This window comes from Mandrillus leucophaeus, unplaced genomic scaffold (genome assembly GCF_000951045.1).
Source record: "Mandrillus leucophaeus isolate KB7577 unplaced genomic scaffold, Mleu.le_1.0 Scaffold133, whole genome shotgun sequence".
In the NCBI taxonomy this organism is placed as follows: Eukaryota; Metazoa; Chordata; class Mammalia; order Primates; family Cercopithecidae; genus Mandrillus; species Mandrillus leucophaeus.
The window spans coordinates 1787072-1808223 of record NW_012101288.1 but is presented as its reverse complement, the minus strand read 5'-3'; the positions used below and the strand labels follow the sequence as shown (position 1 = coordinate 1808223).

The 21152-nt window shown below is 35.2% G+C and overlaps 1 protein-coding gene across 1 annotated transcript in view; it reads left to right on the top strand.

Moving 5' to 3' along the window:
• TAF2 (TAF2 RNA polymerase II, TATA box binding protein (TBP)-associated factor, 150kDa) overlaps nucleotides 1–21152 on the top strand; it is a 104282-nt gene that overhangs the window by 68495 nt on the left and 14635 nt on the right. The window contains 6 exon segments of the mRNA XM_011973021.1: nucleotides 2138–2331; nucleotides 4011–4150; nucleotides 6560–6629; nucleotides 8585–8694; nucleotides 18006–18235; nucleotides 20529–20634. Coding sequence (XP_011828411.1) covers nucleotides 2138–2331; nucleotides 4011–4150; nucleotides 6560–6629; nucleotides 8585–8694; nucleotides 18006–18235; nucleotides 20529–20634 — 850 coding nt within the window.

Genomic DNA, 21152 nt, shown 5'->3' with positions numbered 1-21152 from the left:
ACTTAGTACCTCAGAATACTAAGGATAGCATAAATGCAAATAATAACTACAATAGGTAACACTAATAGTTACTAAGTTCTTGTGTGTTCCATGCCTTATGCCAAAACATAGATGATCTAATATCCCCACCAGACCACTGAAATAAATACTATATTTATTTATTTATTTTATTTTAATTTTTTTGAGACGGAGTCTTGCTCTGCTGCCCAGGCTGGAGTGCAGTGACGCAATCTCAGCTCGCTGCAACCTCCGCCTCTCAGGTTCAAGCAATTCTCCTGCCTCAGCCTCCCAAGTATCTGGGATTACAGGCATGTGCTACCACACCCTGCTAATTTTTGTATTTAGTAGAGACAGAGTTTCACCATGTTGGTCAGGCTGGTCTCAAACTCCTGATGTGATCTGCCTGCTTCAGCCTCCCAAAGTGCTGAGATTACAGGTGTGAGCCACCACACCTGGCCTATTATTATTATTTTTTGAGGCAGAGTCTTGCTCTGTCACCCAGGCTGGAGTGCGGTGGTGCAATCTTGGCTCACTTGAGATGGAGTCTTGCACTGTCACCCAGGCTGGAGTACAGTGGTGCAATCTCGGCTCACTACAACGTCTGTCTCCTGGGTTCAAGTGATTCCCATGCCTCAGCCTCCCGAGTAGCTGGGACTACAGGCACCTGCCACCACACCTGGCTAATTTTTGTATTTTTAGTAGAGATGGGGTTTCACCCTGTTAGCCAGTCTGGTCTCTAACTCCCATCTTAAGTGTTCCACCTACCTCTGACCTTAAGTGTTCCGCCTACCTCTGCCTCCCAAAGTGCTGGGATTACAGACGTGAGCCACCACTTCCAGCCTTAAATACTATTATTGTCCCAGTTTTCATGTGAGAAGATTGAGGCTTATAAAAGTTAAGATCTTGAGTTACCCAAAGTCACATGATTGTTTTCTGTGGTTCCAGTAAACTGAAGCTGTAGAAATTAAAATTTCAATCATTATAGTGGTCTGAAAGCAAAACTTTATAGTGAATACTTTTGGGGTATTTTTTCTTTGGTGTTGTTTGTTTTTATGTGCCTTCTTTTTTTTTCCTGCCCCGTATTTGAACATAAAAATGTTTAGGGACTGTGCAATATGTGTGTCAATGTGAGCTTCTGCCTCCACAGTAGAAATCAAAAGGGGGCAGGTATTCTTCTTCCAGTCCCTTGGCAGTTTGTGTTAGCACAAAATATTCTCAGCATGCTGATAGAATTCATTTGCTTGCTCCGTGTTGAATTTCCCAGGCCACAGCGTCTGATTTGCTGAGTATAAATCAAGCCACATCCAGGTCACTTTTCAATAAATTGCTTCTGTGAGAATTGACTGCCATATAGATTAGGATTTGTTTTTTTTTAATGGCTTCCTTCTCTGTTCTGCTTCTCTGACTGGAACTCCCACATCAACCCTCCAGTTTCCTTATGCTTTCCCTCCTATTTTCTATCTCTTTTTTTTTTTTTTTTGCTGAAAACTTTGGGATTCTTTTTTCTGTTTTATATTCCAATTTAATTTTAATCCTTATTTCCTGCATGTTTCTTTCTTTTTAAAATAATGTTATGCTATTGGAAGGCATACCTTAATTGATTATTTCTCAGACAATATTAATGATAGCTTTTAAAATTTTTTATTCCCTACTGGTTTTCTTTTCCTTGCATTCTCTGTTTCTTCCATGTTGGTTATTTGTTTTTTGTTTTTGGATTTTTTTTTTTTTTTTTTTTTTGGTCTTTGTTCTGGTGTCTATTTTTTATTTTGATGCTTCCTTCAAATATCTGATGATCATTGCTTGTGTGTTAATATGTTAAAGTACAGCATCGAATTTGAAACTGTGTTATAGCAATACTGTAGTCTCCTTTTAGAAGTATCTGGCTAAGTTACTGTAAGAGTACCTGAGAAGTAGTGAGTATTTATTCAGTAAGCTAATGTATCGTTATGGTGAATCTCTTTCACCGTTTTCAGAGTGACTGTATGCAAAGGGTGGAGTTGAATATTTACCAGAGGACTTGCTTGTGTTTTGGGAAAAATTTTATTTTATCTAAAATATAATTGTACAAATTTTATTTTGTTAATTTTGATCAGAAGAGTTAATTTTGTTATCTTCGCTTAATTTTTCTTTGGCCTAGTTTTCAGATAACTATTATCGTGCAGAAATGATTGATGCCCTGGCCAACTCTGTTACACCTGCAGTCAGTGTGAATAATGAAGTTAGAACTTTGGATAACTTAAATCCTGATGTGCGACTCATTCTTGAAGAAATCACCAGATTTTTGAATATGGAAAAACTTCTTCCGAGTTATAGACATACCATCACTGTCAGGTAGGATTAAATTCCTTACTTTAAGCTTATTCTTATAACTATAAAAGAAATTTATTTTCATTATAGAAAATTGGGTTAAATATAGTAAAGTAAAGGAGAAAACTAAAATTCTGTATGATTCTACCACCCACAGATAAATTATTAGTATTTGGAGAATGTCCTTCTAAATTTTTTCTCTCTTTAATTACATAAATTTTTAATTACTTGAGATTATACTGTATATGTAGTTTTTGTATTGTTTATATCATAAATATTTTCTCATGTCATCACAAATTCTTCATAAGCATTGCTTTGATGTCTGCATACTCTTTTTTTTCCCGTTGGATTTTGTATAAACATTCACTATTGTTAGCCTTTTTTTAAGATGACTTTTCACTTTTACCAGCTTTACATGGCTGTCAAGAAGTTCTGCCAATTTAAGAGTTTGCTAAAAGTTGATTCAAACATAAACAATTTTAACTTTCCATATAGCGAATATATTACTAAAACATTTGGAGAAAATATTTAAATTATATTTTATGCTAAATACTTCTTTTTCTGAAAACTATTCCTGTTACAAGTATAATGACACTTGAAACTTTGAGTATGGGAATTTGTTTTCTTTTTTTTTTTTTTTTTTTTTTTTTTTTGAGACGGAGTTTTGCTCTTGTTCCCCAGGCTGGAGTGCAATGGCTCACCACAACCTCCGCCTCCCGTGTTCAAGTGATTCTCCTGCCTCAGCCTTCCGAATAGCTGAGATTACAGCCATGCACCACCATGCCTGGCTAATTTTTGTATTTTCAGTAGAGATGGGGTTTCACCGTGTTAGTCAGGTTGGTCTCGAACTTCCAACCTCAGGTGATCCACCCACCTTGACCTCCCAAAGTACTGGGATTACAGTCGTGAGCCACCACACCCGGCTGGAATTTGTTTTCTTTTAACAGAATTTAGATACTAATTTTGAATTTTTATCATTGCAAAAATTTATTATAGTTATGTCACTTAACAACAGGCGTATGTTCTGAGAAATGAGTCATTAGGCAATTTTGTTGTTTATGCAAATGTCATAGAGTATATTTACACAAACCAAATGGTGTAGCCTGCTGTATACCTAGGCTTTATGGTATAGCCCATTGCTCTGTTGCTCTTAGGCTATGAAGCTGTATAGCATGTTACTATACTGACTACCGTAGGTAATTGATAACACAATGGTAAGTACTTATATATTTAAACATATCCAAACATATGAAAGGTATGGTAAAAATATGGTATAAAAGATAATAAATGGTACCCCTGTATAGGACATTTATCATAAGATAAATGGAGCTTGCAGGCCTGGAAGCTGCTGTGGGTTTATCAGTGAGTGAGTAGTGAGTGAATGTGAAGGTGTAGGACATGATTATTGTACACTACAGTGGACATAATAAACACTGTGGACTTAGATTACACTAAATATATTAAAAACATTTTTTCTTCAGTGATAAATTAATTTTAGCTTATTAAACCGCCATTGTATATGCAGTTCATCATTGCCTAAGATGTCTTTTATGTGGCATGTGACTCTATTACAAAATTGAAGGTGGATTAAAATCACATCAGTTTTTAAATTGATTGCCACAAAGGACTCTCTAATGTCTAGGAAACAAATTGATTCATAATACCTCAGTGAAAGTAGTTAACATATGTATTTTTTTCCCTAGTTGTTTGAGAGCCATACGGGTACTTCAGAAAAACGGACATGTGCCAAGTGATCCAGCTCTTTTTAAATCTTATGCTGAATATGGCCACTTTGTGGACATTAGGATAGCAGCTTTGGAAGCAGTTGTTGATTATACTAAAGGTAATACTTTAGAAATACATGCTTTTATCATTTTAGAAAGAAATATTTACTTTTTAAAGCCTGTGTTACTTATTGGGGTTTTCATAATAGTACAATACAGATATTTTAATTTTAAATTCTTGACTCAGTGATTTAGAAATCATCTTTGATAAATGTAGAATTCACATAACAGTTAATAAATGAGGGAAAGGAATAAAATTATAGGCATCTTTAGCCTTTCCAAGAAGTCAGTGTTCATCCTGTGGCTTTAATTGGATGTTATTTTAGGAAATAGAAGATTTTGGGGAAATTTCTATGAAGGATTCAAGAAAACATCTCACACCTGTGTAAAAATTTGTGTCTGTGAAGGTAGAGGATTAGACATAAACACAAACTTCAGTAGGGGAATTAGGCAAGGCATCATGAATATGGAAAAAACATAAGGCCAAAAAATCGCTAAGAGAAGAATACACATATATATATTTTTTAATTTAGGGGAGAAAGATACAGAGATGGAAATGTTAAAAAGTCATGAAGAATAGAGCAGGTGGAAGACGAGCAGTAATGTAAGAAATAACAGAATACTCTGGGACTGTGTAAATGAAGCAGACCTATAGTAGTTTCTGATGAAATTTTAATTTTTAAGACTAAGGGAAAATGTGTGAGTTTCTAGGACTATCAGAACCAGATTATTGTACAAGGCAAAAGAATAGTATGGCCTCTGAATTCTTTAGAATATGAAGAATCAAAAGACAGTGAACAAATGGCTATGTCATTATTAGGGAAAATTATGCCCCAAGATTTTCTGCCTTGCCAAAGTTGTGTTGCTCATGTAGCCTTGGAGAATTAGAACTGCATCTCTTATGTAACATTCTTAAAAACATAACTCCCAAAGATAATTTTCAGCTGACCTGGATGTGAGTCAAAATAATAACTCAAGACTGGTGAAAACGTGAAATGAAAGAACTGGTGATGAATAACTATGCCTGTCAAATACTTAAGCTTAAATATTTGTTAAACTGGTTGTAAAATTTAATGTGTATTTCAAAAATAATTTTAAAAAATTATGAAAATAGAAGAAACATGTAAATGTAATCTAAGTCTAAAATTCCAGATTCTAGCACTAAAATATGAGAGGAGTAAAAAACTTAAAATATGCTAAACTTTTGTCTGACTGTGGAAGGAGAAGAAGGGCTGAGAATAGTTCTTCAGTAGATACTGGTCCATTTTTAAGTAGGGAAAAGTATACTCAAATCTTTGTAATTTTTGGTAAATTTCTGTAGAAATACTTGTTTACAATCAGAAAATAAAGAGTAATAACAACATAATGTGTATATTCTTATGTGTTGATCTAACTTCGAAAAGGACTGTCATTTGTGCTTCGTTTTAATTGAAGGTTTAAAATATCCTTTCCTGTTAGAAATAATTATGAAAACAGTGATTTTGTTGTTAAATGTATTTTTTGGCATGAAATAAAATGTAATCCTATATCCGTCTCCATTTCTGTTTTGACAAGTTTTGAGATCCACCAAATATGCCATTGTTGCCAGTCTTTCCCAAGATGTATGAATGGTTTTTAATGTCTTGTAAATATGAGTAAGATTTTATGAACTTGTACTACCTGAAATGAAATAGAATACTAATATTAGGATTTTCAAAAGAATGCTAAACTTAGATATAATTTAATTGTGAAATGTGAATCTACACTTCACTTTTGTTCATGTCTAAATGTGAACTATGACTTTAGACTTCATGTTTTGTTAAATTGTAAATTTAAATATTGATACTCAAGTTAGAAAATGGAAGAAATGAAAAGTGTTGCGAATAAAATTCTGAAGACGCAGCTTTTCAAATTATGAAAGCAAAACTTGTTTGAAAAGGTGAATGGAAATAGCTAATCATTTTATGTCAACTATATTCGTAGCACTATTTTTGTAACTGCCTTTTATATTATGCTTGAAAAGTGAAACTGTTCTTTAGTCTTAAATGGAAGAAACCACTTGGGCAAAAACAGTGGACTATACTATATAATATAGTTGAGATACTATTGAGTGTCAAACCTCTCCATCATTTAGGCATCTAGGAAAACAATTGTATTTAAACAGATTTTGTCCAGTTAATCATCTGTAATTTAGGGTTCTTAATTACAACTAGCTTTATGTTATGCTTGCCATTGGTTTGAACTTTAGTAAAAAAAATATATTCTTGATGCAACTTTATGTCTTGGCTCTAATATATAGCTTGATACTTATAAAACTTACAAAGTGGCCCATTGCATAAAAATGTAAGAGCTTACCTATAACCTTCAACTCTGATTGAAAACTCAGCTAAGGCAGAGTCCTAAATATTAAATGTAAACTCCCTGCTTATCACTCATTATTCATTATTTTATTTGGTATAATTAACAAATATATTTTCTTTTATTTTCAGTGGACAGAAGTTATGAAGAACTGCAATGGCTACTTAATATGATTCAGAATGACCCTGTGCCCTATGTAAGGTTAGTTTATATGCTATGATGCTATGATATTTTGTAAGTCCTATAATGAACTGAGTAATTTCAGAATAAGCATAAAATACTTGTTTATGATTTTTGAAAATATGGGAATATCTTTTGCATTTATTCATGTCCTTTTTAAATTTGATTTTCAACATAAATTTTTTTGAGATGGAGTCTCACTCTGGCCCCAGGCTGGAGTGCAGTGGCGTGATCTCGGCTCACTGCAACCTCTGTCTCCCAGGTTCAAGCGATTCTTCTGCTTTAGCCTCTCCGGTAGCTGAGATTACAGGCATGCACCACCACACCTGGCTAATTTTTGTATTTTTAATAGAGACGGAGTTTTGCCATGTTGGCCAGGCTGGTCTCGAACTCCTGACCTCAAGTTATCCACCCCCTTGGGCCTCCCAAAGTGCTAGGATTACAGGCGTGAGCCACTGCGCTCAGCTAAAAAAAAATAATAATAATAAAATAAAATAATTATTAGCAGACCTTACTTGGCATTTAGAGTAATTTGGGTGACTTGGAAAGCAGCCAGACAGAAACTTCACTTTTATTCTTCAAGCAAATTAAAAGTATAACAACTTAAAATGCAATAAAGAACAAACTCACATTTTGAAATATGTTATTTACCTATATTACTGATCGGCTCTTACAAATAGAGTATGAGGCCTGAAGGAGAGGAATTGTGTTTATATATAAAGATGAAAATATGGATATGAAATATCCATAAAGATTTATATCGCCATTTATATTACCTATCTGTAAATTGCATTCTGTAATTACATTTCACTTTTATTCTTAAAACCCTTCAGTAGTCTTATTTTACACAGTCTTAAATTTCAAAGCACAAGAGGATGTTAACAGAATCTACATCTTTTAGGTTTACAGACATTAAATTGCAGCCACAAGGGGTTAAATTATTTACAATCTGGCAGTTTCACTTTTCTCCCATCTCTTTCTCAATTACAAATCCAATTTGATGTCTTACTACCATCAATTAAATGTAAAAATTTCCCCAATTCACCTTCTTTAAAGTTTTGCCAACCTCCATAAGAATTACAACCCAATTTCTTTCTCCCTCACTTATATCCAAGCATTGCAGTTACTCTTAGTAATTTCTCACACTTGGTCCTAGAGCTGATGTTGATGCTTTCATTAAATGCTAGACTACTGCAGTAGGTTTCTTCTCCTTTCTTTTCTCTAGCCTTTAATGGTGTCTTCTACTCATAGCAGTGGATGTTTTCTTTTCCAAATTTTGTTTTCATTGCATTGCCCTATATTTTAGAGAACTCCATAATATGTTCAGGTAGCCTCTCATATGAGATAAAAACTCCCAGTAGTGGAGTTTAAATGTTACCTTCTATTAGGATACTCTTCTCAACCTCAGCTTGTTTTAAGGAAAACTTTTTACAGTCTCTATATTTAAAATACTTCTGCACATTTCCATGTTTTACAAATATACTATAGTAATCACATATATGTTCATTTTATTATCTCGAATATAGACTTATTGGTCTATATATAGATTTTTTTGCTCTGTGTTAAGATTTTTATACTTACCAATCATTGTACATATATCTAAGCAGAGTGGAATGTTCATTTTAGAAAGTGGAATGGGAAAGATTGGTTAGGATTATGTGGAGTCAGGTTTTAGAAGATCTCATCACACAGTAAGGTGATTTTAGAAAGACCAAATCCACCAGAATTTTTTTAAATTACTCTCTTATCCAAACCCCAGAGTGTTTCAGTGAAAAAACAAGTAGTAAATATTCAGGATGTGACATGGTGTCTTTGGAAATTAAACTAAATAAACGCAAAGCTAGATTTAAGAGAGAAAGTGATAAAATAGGAAGGAGAAACTACAGATAATTTTTCAGTGTTTATGGTGTCTCCTACTCATAGCATCGGTCAGTAAATGGTCAGCGAAAATTTGATTTTTTTTTTTAATCTTTCAGGCATAAGATTCTCAACATGTTGACTAAGAACCCACCATTTACTAAGAACATGGAGTCTCCCTTATGCAATGAAGCCCTGGTAGATCAACTTTGGAAACTTATGAATTCTGGTGAGAGAGCAGTGATTTAAATTTTTTTTATTATTGTTATTAGAGTAGTTTGATTTTACAACAGGTTTTCAATTCAGTAGCATTTAGAACTAAAGGTAAAAGTTGAGATTTTTTTTTTTTTTCTTTTAAGAAGACTATCACACCTTCACAGTGGTGGCTGTGATAACATTTATTAAGGATACTCACTTTGCTCCATAGGGTGGTTGAGGAAACAAAAATATTTATTTATATGAAAGTGTCAAATGGTTAAGGTGCTATAAACATCAGCCTGCAAAGTATTATTATTATTTCAGAAAGTTACAAAGGAGTGAAAAATGTCTTCTCACGTCTTTCCCTGACCATCTAGTGGCCTTTTCCAGAGGTAACCAATTTTTTGTGTATCCTTCCAGAGGCAGTCAGTGCATATAGAATAACATACAGACTGTATTTTTTCAAAGTACTTACTGTTATTGTTCTGTACTGTGGAGATCATGATATCTCATCACAGTTTTTATTTTTTAATTTATTTTTATTTTTTTGAGATAGAGTCTCTGTCGCCCAGGCTGGAGTGCAGTGGTGTAATCTCAGCTCACTGCAACCTCCACTTCCCAGGTTCAAGTGATTCTTCTGCCTCACCCTCCTAAGTAGCTGGGATTACAGGCATGCGCCACTATGCCTGACTAATTTTTGTATTTTTAGTAGAGACAGAGTTTTACTATGTTGGCCAGGCTGGTCTCAAACTCCTGACCTCAGGTGACCCACCCTCCTTGGCCTTCCAAAGTGGTGGGATTACAGGCGTGAGCCACTGCACCCAACCTTGTCACAGTTTTAATTTACATTACTTGAGTGAGGTCAAGAGCTAAGAAACAGTGCTTAGGAGTGCTAGCTCTGGAACCCTTTGCAAAGGGTTGAATTTATTTATTGTGTGATTTGTCTGAACTGTTGTCATTTGTAAAATGTAGGTGATAATGATACCTACTTCAAATCGAATTAAATTGGTATTTGTAAAACACAGTGTCTGGCTCATATTGAATACTCAAAAATGTTATACTAGTATAATGATAGTTATGCTTCTCATGTATTTGAGCTATTTGTATTTCTATTTTTGCAGGTTATTCATATTTTTTGCCATTTTATTGAATTATTGATTCTTTTCTATTGATTTATAAATGTGTATATTTAAAGAAAAATTGCCTTATGTCTGTGATAGGTTGAAATTGTAATAATGGTTTTGGTTTAAAGATTCAATCAAAAGCTAGGCTGAAATGTATTTTGCTTAAAGATAGCAAGAGTTGTTGCAGATAGATAGTGGGAGAGCAGTGGATATTTATGCAATTTTTTTTTTTTTTTTTTGAGACAGTCTTGCTCTGTTGCCCAGGCTGGAGTGCAGTGGCACGATCTCAGCTCGCTGCAGCCTCTGCCTCCCAAGTTCAGGCGATTATCCTGCCTCAGCCTTCCGAGTTGCTGGGATTACAGGCGCCCACCACAGTGCCCAGCTAATTTCTGTATTTTTAGTAGAGATGGGATTTCACCATGTTGGCCAGGCTGGTCTCGAACTCCTGACCTTGTGATCCACCGCCTCAGCCTCCGGAAATGCTGGGATTACAGGCGTGAGCCACCACACCTGGCCTATCCAAATATTTAAAAGTTTTGAGTACGTCACTTTATTTGCTCTTTATAATATTGGAAAATAACTTGTCCTGCCTGTCTCATTAGTAGCTACTTCACTGACTCACAATTAAATACCAAATTTTAATTCTTTTATTTTATTACTTAGTTCACTAATATTGAGATGTTAAGTGGTTGTATAACTTCCGTTTTTTGGTTTCATAATAATAGTGCAATACCACCAAGTAAAGACACCATAGTAGATATTTATGTGAAATATAATAAAATTGAAAATAGGATGAACCTTGTCCTCAAGGTCTTTAGAAAACTACACATAAAACCAGTTTATACTAAAATATTGCTTATTTTTTTCCTAATGTTTTCTTTAATCTCTGAAAGAATAATTACTGCTTTTTACATAATGTTTTATATTTGCTACCTTTGGCTACCTTAAAAGATATTATTATTTGTGCTATTTAGACCCAGGGTATTAACACGTAAGTTCAGGAACTTACAAAGGTTCATTCAACAGTTCATATGTGGCAGTAACTCTGCTGTATTGAATATCTTCTTAACCAGAATACATGATTCCTTGATCATGATAAGTTACAAATTTAAAGAAAGCATAGTGAAATATGAAGAATTCTTTTATTATTTTCTAAAGAAGATGTTTTGGACAAAATAAATATGTGTTCAAGATTAATGAGACAATTTTTATAAAACATTTGAAGCTCATTGGAAGGTTTGATTATACGAATACAAGTTCTGGCTGATGTTTAGTATTTAATTTTGATAGCGTGCAGAGTAGTACAGTTCTGCTTTGGTTTAAAATTCTCTGCCAATATCTAAACCAGTGAGATCAGTGAGGCTATAGTCATAAACAGTTTATTACTCAGTTTTTCAGATTTATAAATGGAATAGTATGAACAATGGGAGTGGCATGAATAATTGGGAGGGTTAAAAAAATGTTTTTCTAGAACACTGGACAGTAGATAGTGAAGATGGACAAGAGAGAATTGTCATTTCCTTTCCAAGTCTGAACCTTTGGGATAAATGAATGAATGTGATCTAAGAAATCCTTCTTTTATTTGATTAAAAAATAATTAATGGTAAAAGTAATATAATCATGTTACAGAGTTTATCTGAAAAAACTACAAAGAAAGGAAATATTACATAATTCTGTTACATCAACACTATTAAGATTTGGGTATATTTGGCCTTTAGGAAAAAATAATTGTGTGTGTGTTATGTTACATAGTTATAGTTGAAATAAAAGTTTTAAAACAGCATTTTACCATGAGAATTTTTCACATTGCTATATTCTTAATGGTTATTGTTTTAAGAAATGGTAGTGAGGGTTCATCAATAACAAAAGGAACTAGAACATCATCTAGGTCCCCAAATCCAGTGGAACCCTGCCTGCTCCTCATTTTGGGGCTTCTGGGCTATCTAGTCACTTGAGATAAGCATTATCTGGGAAACAAAAACTGTGAACAATGCAGATGTAATTATATTCATTTATTTCTCTCTTTCCACAAAGTGGATTTGAGGTATATTGACTTCACCTAGTTACAAAATTTACTGAACCAATTTAAAATATATAGGAGAGAATATCATGGCTGTTCAGAAGGATCATCTTATCATGTGCTTTTGAAGAATTAGAGTTTGTTTTCTTATTCTGAAGAATCAGAAACTTTTCAACGAGAGAGAAATTGTGGTTGGACTTGCAGAAGCAGGATTTCAAAAATTGAAATCAATTTGAGAGTGAGACAGAATGATACTCATGACTTTTAAAAATTCATATGCCATTCAGTTAATACTAGTACTCATTTTAGAAATATTCTAGGGGAATTTGGAGCTGAGAGACTGGTACAGAAACTGAGGACTCTTGGTAGCTGAATCACTTTAGTGACCATACCCCAGAGGGAAGGCTGTCAGACTTAAACTTTTTGAGATCTCAGGGCTGCCTGGTTTCTGCGTGTTTCTTGGTGTGTAGTAACTCCACTTAGCCTTAAATTCTGGGAGGTACTCTAGTATCTTTCCAACAGTTTTTGCTTTGTAAATATATACACACACTGACCTATATATGTGTATATTCACTCATACACATGTCAGATATCTTAACCCATTCTGTATGTAGTTTAATTTTTCATATACATGTTTATCTTCAGCATTTTGTTTTTAAAATTTTTAAAGCTTAAAAGTTTAAAGAATAATATAATGCATAATCATATACTTTCAGCTTGATTCACCAGTTAAAATTTTACCATTTACTTTATCTCCTTTCCTTCTGTTTCTTTATATTATATTTATACCCTGTTTTTTTCTGAATCATTTGAAAATAAATGGCATCATGATCCTCTTCCCAATAGTATATACTCCTGAGAATAAGGTCATTGTACATATCCACAATATGATCATCAAACCCCACCCAGTATATAGCCCATATTCACAGTTCCCAAGTTGTTTCCAAAAATGCTCCTTGCAATTCCCATGACAACTTTTAAATTAATGCTCCACAGAAATATAGTAAACATTTTTAAAGACAAGGATCTTTTACATTATATGGTCTTTGTCCATGGTTGCTTAAGATTCTTAAATAAATAGGTTTATGTTTAATTGAAAATATTTGCCAGGGGCAGTCGTTTTTAAAGGTTTCACATATTAATTCACTAGTTTTTTCTTGAGCACTTTCTATTTGCCACTATGCTACGTTTTCTGTGTATTAACTAAGTATAATGGAAAGAGAGACATAGGAACAGATAAATTATAATATGAAGAGATAGTTGCTAAAGAGAACAAGCCATTTGGGGAACCCAAAGAAAGGAGCCATGAACCCTGTCTGGAATACTAAAAAGTTCATGGAGAGGTAGTATTTGAGCTAGCTCTTAATGAATGGAAAGGAGTTTTCCAGCAGGAAATATACATTTTGAGATGGTAGAATTATATATATAAAAGCCTCATGTTCTGAAGGAGTGTTGAGAAAATAGTATTATCTGGAAAGCTAGATTAGGATCTACATGCGAAGGGCCTGGGGAGTTTAGGTTTTATGCTCTGGGCAATGAGGAACAGGTGTTGTTAGAACCAGGCTGATTTTGGTTAGCTGTGTGTGGTGGCTTTTTTCCACACAAAGAAATGATTTTCCTCTTCCAAAGGAATATGTATCAAAATTCAGAACATACATGATCCTGCTTTTATAGCTTTAAGTAAGATACTGAATTACAGGCCAAAATGACAGTAATTTTAAAATACATTAAAAAATTAAAACCTAAGAATTGGAGATTTTTATGGGTGCTTCATATTTAATTTAAGACATAAATACTTTTGCTGGTCTTGCCTAATTGAGTGTTTTTTTTATATCTGAAGAAACAGATCTTCATTGAGGAGATAGTGTCTTTGACTCTTTATCATTATGAAGGAAATTTTAACTGTTGCTTCCACATTGACCTTTAGTGTCTGGCATATTACTATAAGAATGACATGAAAACATGAATTGTTCAAGTCATTGAATGCTGTTTATTTACATCATAATTTTTAGTGTTTGGAAATTTACAGCTACACTCAAGGGGGTAGAATGAGGGACAACTTCTAGTTCGGTTTGATAGGATTTGCTAGGTTTCAGAGTAAGAAAATAAACAGTTTTGATATTAACATCAAAAGGTTTCAAAGTTCTGTCCCACCATCTCTCTCTCCCTAATACCTTCCTTCTTAGGAATGGAAATGGTGGAAGAAAATTAAAACATCTTGATTCATCTGCTTAGGAAATTATATATGTATACACACACACATAAATAGAAATGAATTTGCTGTTTTTTTTTTATTGTAAGATGGACAGAACAGTCAGGATAGTAATTACCCAGTGGAAATTGTATTTCTGGCTTAACTGTGTACAAATTTCTAAGCTTCAGTTGTCAATAAGGAGTGCTGGGTTTATTCAGAAGTGTCCTGAAAACAGTGGCTTTCAAAGTGAGTTTTCTTCTTAGCAGCTTTTTTAGTTGATCAGTTGTTTGTTTGTTTTTGAGACGGAATCTCACTCTGTCACTCAGGCTGTTGTGCAGTGGTGTGATCTCGGCTCACTGCAAGCTCCGCCTCCTGGGTCCACGCCATTCTCACGCCTCAGCCTCTGAGTAGCTGGGACTACAGGCACCCACCACCACGTCCAGCTAATTTTTGTATTTTTAGTAGAGACTGAGTTTCACTGTGTTAACCAGGATGGTCTCGATCTCCTGACCTCGTGAACCTCCCGCCTCGGCCTAGTTGATCAATTTTAATAGCAGTTACCTCAGAAAATGAAGAGATGATTTTTTAGTAGGATCAGATTTACTATTTTGGTGGTGTTTGTCGCAAGGCACTTTCTGATTTGAATAGACAACATTAATACTGGGTTTTTTTACTTCTTGAATGTTGTTGTTCTGATTCAGATAAACAGGGTTGGTCTCAGAGTATAACTGCTAATGAAGACAGTATGAAAAGCATTTTTCCTGGGAGGAGAGACTAGTGACTGTTATTTTGTCGTATGTGATCATTCGTTGCCATAAGTGATGGGGAGAGGGGAGGTAGCTGGAAGATTAAAGATGGGTCTTCAGAATACTGTAACTGAAGGCAGAAATCAGAGGCTGTTTCAGGGCCTCTCTCTAATGGGATTGATTGACTTGGAATCATCAAATTTTAGACCTGATGAGGGGGTCTTAAAGGTCATCTGAGTGAACTACTCTAATCATCTCAGTTATAGCCCAGACAGCTGACTTGCCCAAGGTCACAGAGCTAACAGGCAATTAATTAGAAGTGTTTTTCTCCCCTTCTGTCTCTCAACTTAATTGAAATATACTAACGTACTAACGTGACAACCATTTTAAGATTTTATTCCATGATTTTGAAATACAATGAAATTTTGGCTTTTATCTCTATTTTTTGCTCTCTCTTGTAATTTTAACAAAAGTACTGCTATTCATTTTTTAGCTCCCTTGTAGTCCCCAATTTTAATATGTAAGTTCATTTTTAGGAGACAGAAAACACTATCAAGAACCTCCCTTAGGAACAAAACAGTGGTGTCCATTCCTTTGTCCAAATTAGAAGTCTAGCAAAACCAAAAACCCACATAGAAATAAAAAGTAACCAAAATCATATTGGAGGGCTTCAGTGCACTTAGCAGCCTTTACTGTGCTGCCTAATCATCCTTAAGCTGATGTTCCAAAACCAAATAAAAGCCCTAGCTCATCAAAATACACATACTCAATTTGTCTTTTAAAATTAACATATATATTTTTAAATGTTAAGGAATTCACAATTGAATGACTCATTTTGAGATCTTCCACAGCATATAAAAGTTCAGGCTGGTTTTTGCACACACATGATTAGGCAATATTGATCTTCAAGGTTTAATTTTCTTCCAAACAGCAAATATACTCTAAACTGTTCTTTTTTTTTTTTTTTTAACTGATAAAATGGCTAAGATTCACTCCTTTTCTTGTTATACCCGTGGATAGAGAGATACAGCTGCTCTGGATTGCTTACTCCTGGCATTTCTTCCCTTCCCTCAGAGGGTTGAGACCGTCTAGCCTTTGCTAATAGAAGTCCCCAGGAATCTGATAACCTCCTCTTTGTGGAGCGTTTATATATGTAAAATGCTTTGAGGAGGAGAAATGAATGCCTACAAAATAATACTACCTCAAGCTGTTGAAGTGTCCACATATGCATATTCCAGGAAGAGAAAATGGGTTTCCAATGTAAAATTCTTGCTTTTACTGTGTCATGTTTTTTCCATTACTTGGTCCTCTGTAGCTCTTGCCTCTCTCTTGCTTCTGCCAGTGTTATATGTCACACAACAGAAAAACTGAAAATGTCTCAAGTAGGAATGATGAGAGCTATTTCACAACATTATAGCATGCACAGTGGCCTAGTACAATGCACTCTCTAGTATGAAAGTGCATTTACAATTTTTCCTATTGCAGATTTGCATATAATTAATAGCTACCTGTTAAGAGTAAATGTGATGAGAATTACTATTAGTTGATAATGTATTTACTTATACTAATATTTGTTGTTGACAACCACAAAGTTTAATATTTATGATATCCAAATTTTTTCCTTTTTGTTTCTCCTTTTTAAATGTGGTACTCTTTTGAAACAACAGTTCTTGATAAAAATTAGGTATTTATAGGGCCTTCCTTCCCCCCTTCCGTCTCTCCCTTCCTTTCTTTCTTTATTTTTTGAGACAAGGTCTCACTCTGTTGCCCAGGTTCGAGTGCAGTTGTGCAATCTTGGCTCACTGCAGCCTCCGCCTCCTGGGTTTAAGCGATTCTCCTGCCTCCCCCACCCAGGTAGCTGGGATTACAGTCATGCGCCACCACACCCAGCTAATTTTTGTGTTTTTTAGTAGAGAGAGGGCTTCGCCATGTTGCCCAGGCTTGTTTTTAACTTCTGAGCTCAAGCGATCTGCCCACCTCGGCCTGCCAAGGTGCTGGGATTACAGGCATGAGCCACCATGCCCGGCCGGGCCTATTTTTCTTCTCAAGAAGAATATCCACTTTTCTTCTTTTCACTTATTCTATACTCTTCAAGTCATTTAAAATTCTGACTAGAAACCATAGAGGTTGTGTAATCCTAGTTGACAAATTTCATCTTTTCAGTCTATTTGATGACAATATCTACTGGAGTGTTCTACTGGGGAGAAAAGGAAGGTGAAAAAACCCTGGTATCAATGTGCTGTGATCTGTCATTGCTATGGGGTAAGGTATGACTTGAGACCAAAACTCCTATTTTGGAGATGAAAAAACTGTGACTCAGAGAAATGGAAAGAACTTGCCTCTAGTGTCTGAACTAGGAGAAACCGAACTTCTACCCAGGCAGTTATTTTCTAGTCAAGCCCATGTCTACTGCCCGTTGTCATGCTTGTGGTTTGCTTATTTCTGTTATTTAAAAATCAGAAATAAGTTCTCACTACAGTAACACAAATATAAAGGTGTTTAGCAAAATATTTTCCTCCTCTTCAATAAGTCCAGTAGTAGTTGCATGGTTTCTTACTATATGTAAAACCTGAAAGTAGTAAGTTCTAGAGATCAGAAAATTTGTTTCCATGATAGGGAATGTAAAGGCTCATGGAGGCTGTCTTCCTAACAAGCTGTTAATGAAGAGAATCAGACAAGATGAACAGAGAATGAGTGAATGTGGGATAATTACTGAGGATAATTACTGGGATAATTACTGAAAAGGAAGATTTCAGGCTACAAAAAATACGATTTTTGGGGCCGGGCGCGGTGGCTCAAGCCTGTAATCCCAGCACTTTGGGAGGCCGAGACGGGCGGATCACGAGGTCAGGAGATCGAGACCATCCTGGCTGACATGGTGAAACCCCGTCTCTACTTTAAAAATACAAAAAACTAGCCGGGCGAGGTGGCGGGCGCCTGTAGTCCCAGCTACTCGGGAGGCTGAGGCAGGAGAATGGCGGGAACCCGGGAGGCGGAGCTTGCAGTGAGCTGAGATCCAGCCACTGCACTCCAGCCTGGGCAGCAGAGCGAGACTCTGTCTCAACAACAACAACAACAAAAAGACAATTTTTGGAATGTTAGATTTTTGGTTCATGTCTAGTATTCATTTTGTAAGATGAAAGGTGTGATAAAGGTTTTTCCAGTTATAAAGTTCCTTTTGTTGTACAGGTTCTGGGACAGTTAAAATGTATGAATCAATGTGCATGTTGACTTAATTCTTTATTACGTACTTTTTAGGTACTTCACATGACTGGAGGTTACGGTGTGGTGCTGTGGACTTGTACTTCACACTTTTTGGCCTCAGTAGACCTTCCTGTTTACCCTTGCCAGAGCTTGGGTTGGTTCTTAATCTAAAGGAGAAAAAAGCTGTCTTGAATCCTACCATAATTCCAGAGGCAGTAGCCGGCAACCAAGAAGCTGCAAATAATCCAAGCAGTCACCCACAGCTAGTTGGATTTCAGAACCCTGTAAGAATCACATGTATTACAGAAGATGTAGTTTCATTATATAGAGCCATCTAGAGAAGAGAATTGTTTCCTGTGAACTAGTGAATTTTATAGCCACTAACACAGTTTTTGTGTCCTTTTAAAACATGCTGGCTGACATTTGATTAGCACTGTGCAAATTATAAAATGCTACTGGCAACTATAAAGCTGCACATAACAAATGATGTGCTCCTGGTCCCTTTACTCCTATTGTGATAATCTAATGATTATTTTTATACTTGAACATAGAATTTCTTCTCTGAGTAGCAAAAGATAGAAATGAATATTTAACCTTTTTGTTTTTTTTGAGACAGAGTTCCATTCTTGTTCCCCAGGCTGGAGTGCAATGGCTCAATCTCAGCTCACTGCGACCTCTGCCTCCTGGGTTCAAGCAATTCTCCTGCCTTAGCCTCCTGAGTAGCTGGGATTACGGGTGATTACCACCATGCCTGGCTAAGTTTTTGCATTTTTGGAAGAGATGGCGTTTCACCATGTTGTCCAGACTGGTCCCAAACACCTGACTTCAGGTGATCCACCCACCTTGGCCTCCCAAAGTGCTAGGATTACAGGCATGAGCCACCACACCCAGCTGAATATTTAACCTATTACATATTAACCCATCTTGTCCCATATGTGTTAATGGCAAGCCATGTGAAAACAGGGGCCTTGTCTTTTTAAAATTGTTGCTCTGTGTAATACCTAGCACAGTTCTAAACATATGATAAATGCCTGGCAAATGCTTGTTGAATGAAATAAAGAATGAATGAATGAATGACTAGGTAAATTAATAATCTGCTGATTTGGGAGGAGACTGTGTGTTACATTTTAAAACGTATTATATATATACACACAGACACACACACACACACAGAGATATATATATGTTTGTTTGCCTTTAGAGAAGCTTTTATTTCTGCCTTTGTATTATAAAATTACCATTTTGTAGAAAGACTTATAAGATACATATTAATCATTTTACTGTAATTTAAAGGAATTTTTCCTGAAATGTTTTTTTATTGATGACAAAATGTCTCCAATACTTCAAGCTTCATTTTTCACCAATATTTAGACCAGATTACTTGCCTGGCAATTCCCTACTGGTGTTTTGACACTTTAAATTGCAGATTCTCTCTATGCTAGTTAGTAATAGTTCATGTTAAATTTGCTTACTCACCTAAATTTTCTGAAGTATCATCATACTTATTTGTTGTCGATTTAAAATATGTCCTAGAGTTTGGGTTATGAAGAAGTAAGACAAATACTTACATAGAAAAAAAAAGTCTCATTAAAGAGCTCTTTCAGATCTACATATTTATCCACCTGTGAAAATGGATATATTTATAATTCTTGCTCATATATGTTAATTAATCCACATTCACACTGCAGGTTAAGAGGAGAAAATGCATCAAAGGACATGTTCTTTGGGGAAAGCTCTGAAAGTTCACTTAAATACCTCCCTTCTCCCCCTAAAAAAGACCAACAGACAAGAAAAGATTACATTTATTTTAAGCCCATTGCTGATAATTTCTAGCCACTGGGCATGCTCTAATCTGCATGGTTGCTATAGCTATTAGTTTTCAGCTGTAATATGAGCTACTCGTTTTCAGAAATCTAATTTTGATCTTGAATATTGCCGCAGGAAGATGATCACCTTGCCAAGGAAGCATCATGTAATATATCAGCTCATCAGCAGGGAGTGAAGAGGAAGTCTGATACACCACTGGGGTTCCCACTAGAACCTGGTCAAATACTGGAGAAGAATGAGGATAGCAGTAAAGTCAAACTCAAAATCAGAGTAAGAAATACAGGTTAAACCTGTATTAACAGTGTAGGATATTCACCTTCTTGTAAATCTTTTTGAATACTTGCAGTGGTTTTTCCTTAGCAGGAACACATGCGACAGACTGCATTATAAAACTCAAATGTCCTTCTGAGACATTCGAACCAAGCATTTAACTTACATTATCGCATAATTCTTCTCTATTTGGGGGAGGAACTATGTGTGCACGTTTCACCACAACTCATCACTTTTTCCCACAAAATAGGAGTAGATTTTAGTTGCTATTACATTTCCAGTAATTTCTAATTGGAGGCTGGACCACATAATCTTTTCTTTCTCTTAATATCTTTGAAGAAAGAAACTACTTTTTACTTTAAGATTATATGGGGGTATATCCTATGGCCTCTCTGCTACTTTTCCTAAGAGCTAAGATCCAAACATAACGTGATGTAATGGTTCTTTTGTTCCTCTGTTTTATGTGTGTGTGTGTTTTAGTTTTCAAGTTCTCAAGATGAGGAGGAGATTGATATGGATACTGTTCATGATAGCCAGGCCTTCATTTCCCATCATTTAAACATGCTTGAAAGGCCGTCAACTCCAGGTAAGATTAGTATTCTGCAATCATTGAGGAGATGGAGACATTGATTGATACCAGTTTTTTAATGTGTGTTACTTTATTTTCAAATGAACAAATATAAAGTTTAAAATTAGCCAGCTTAAAATATTAAATTGTATCAGGTTGTAACATAAATTAGCAAAATAACAAATAGAAAAAGTGCTTCTTTTGGCTGTTTTATTTTGGTCTTTTTTAAGTATTTGCTTGTATAAAATCCATCATTCAGATTCTTTCTAGTAGCTCTGATTTCTTTTTTATGTGTGTATGTTGTAGACTTGACTTTATGTAACCATAGTTAGATTAATTTTTTTTAACTGCAGTTAATGCTGCTTGTAGCACCACTTTCTCTTTTTGCCTGCCTATCTCATATAATATTATGTCAGTCATTTTCATAGGTCATTCAAAAAGCATCATGTTTTCTTTTGAAAATACTACCTAAGGGCCGCACATGGTGGCTCACGCCTGTAATCCCAGCACTTTGGGAGGCCGAGGCAGGTGGATCA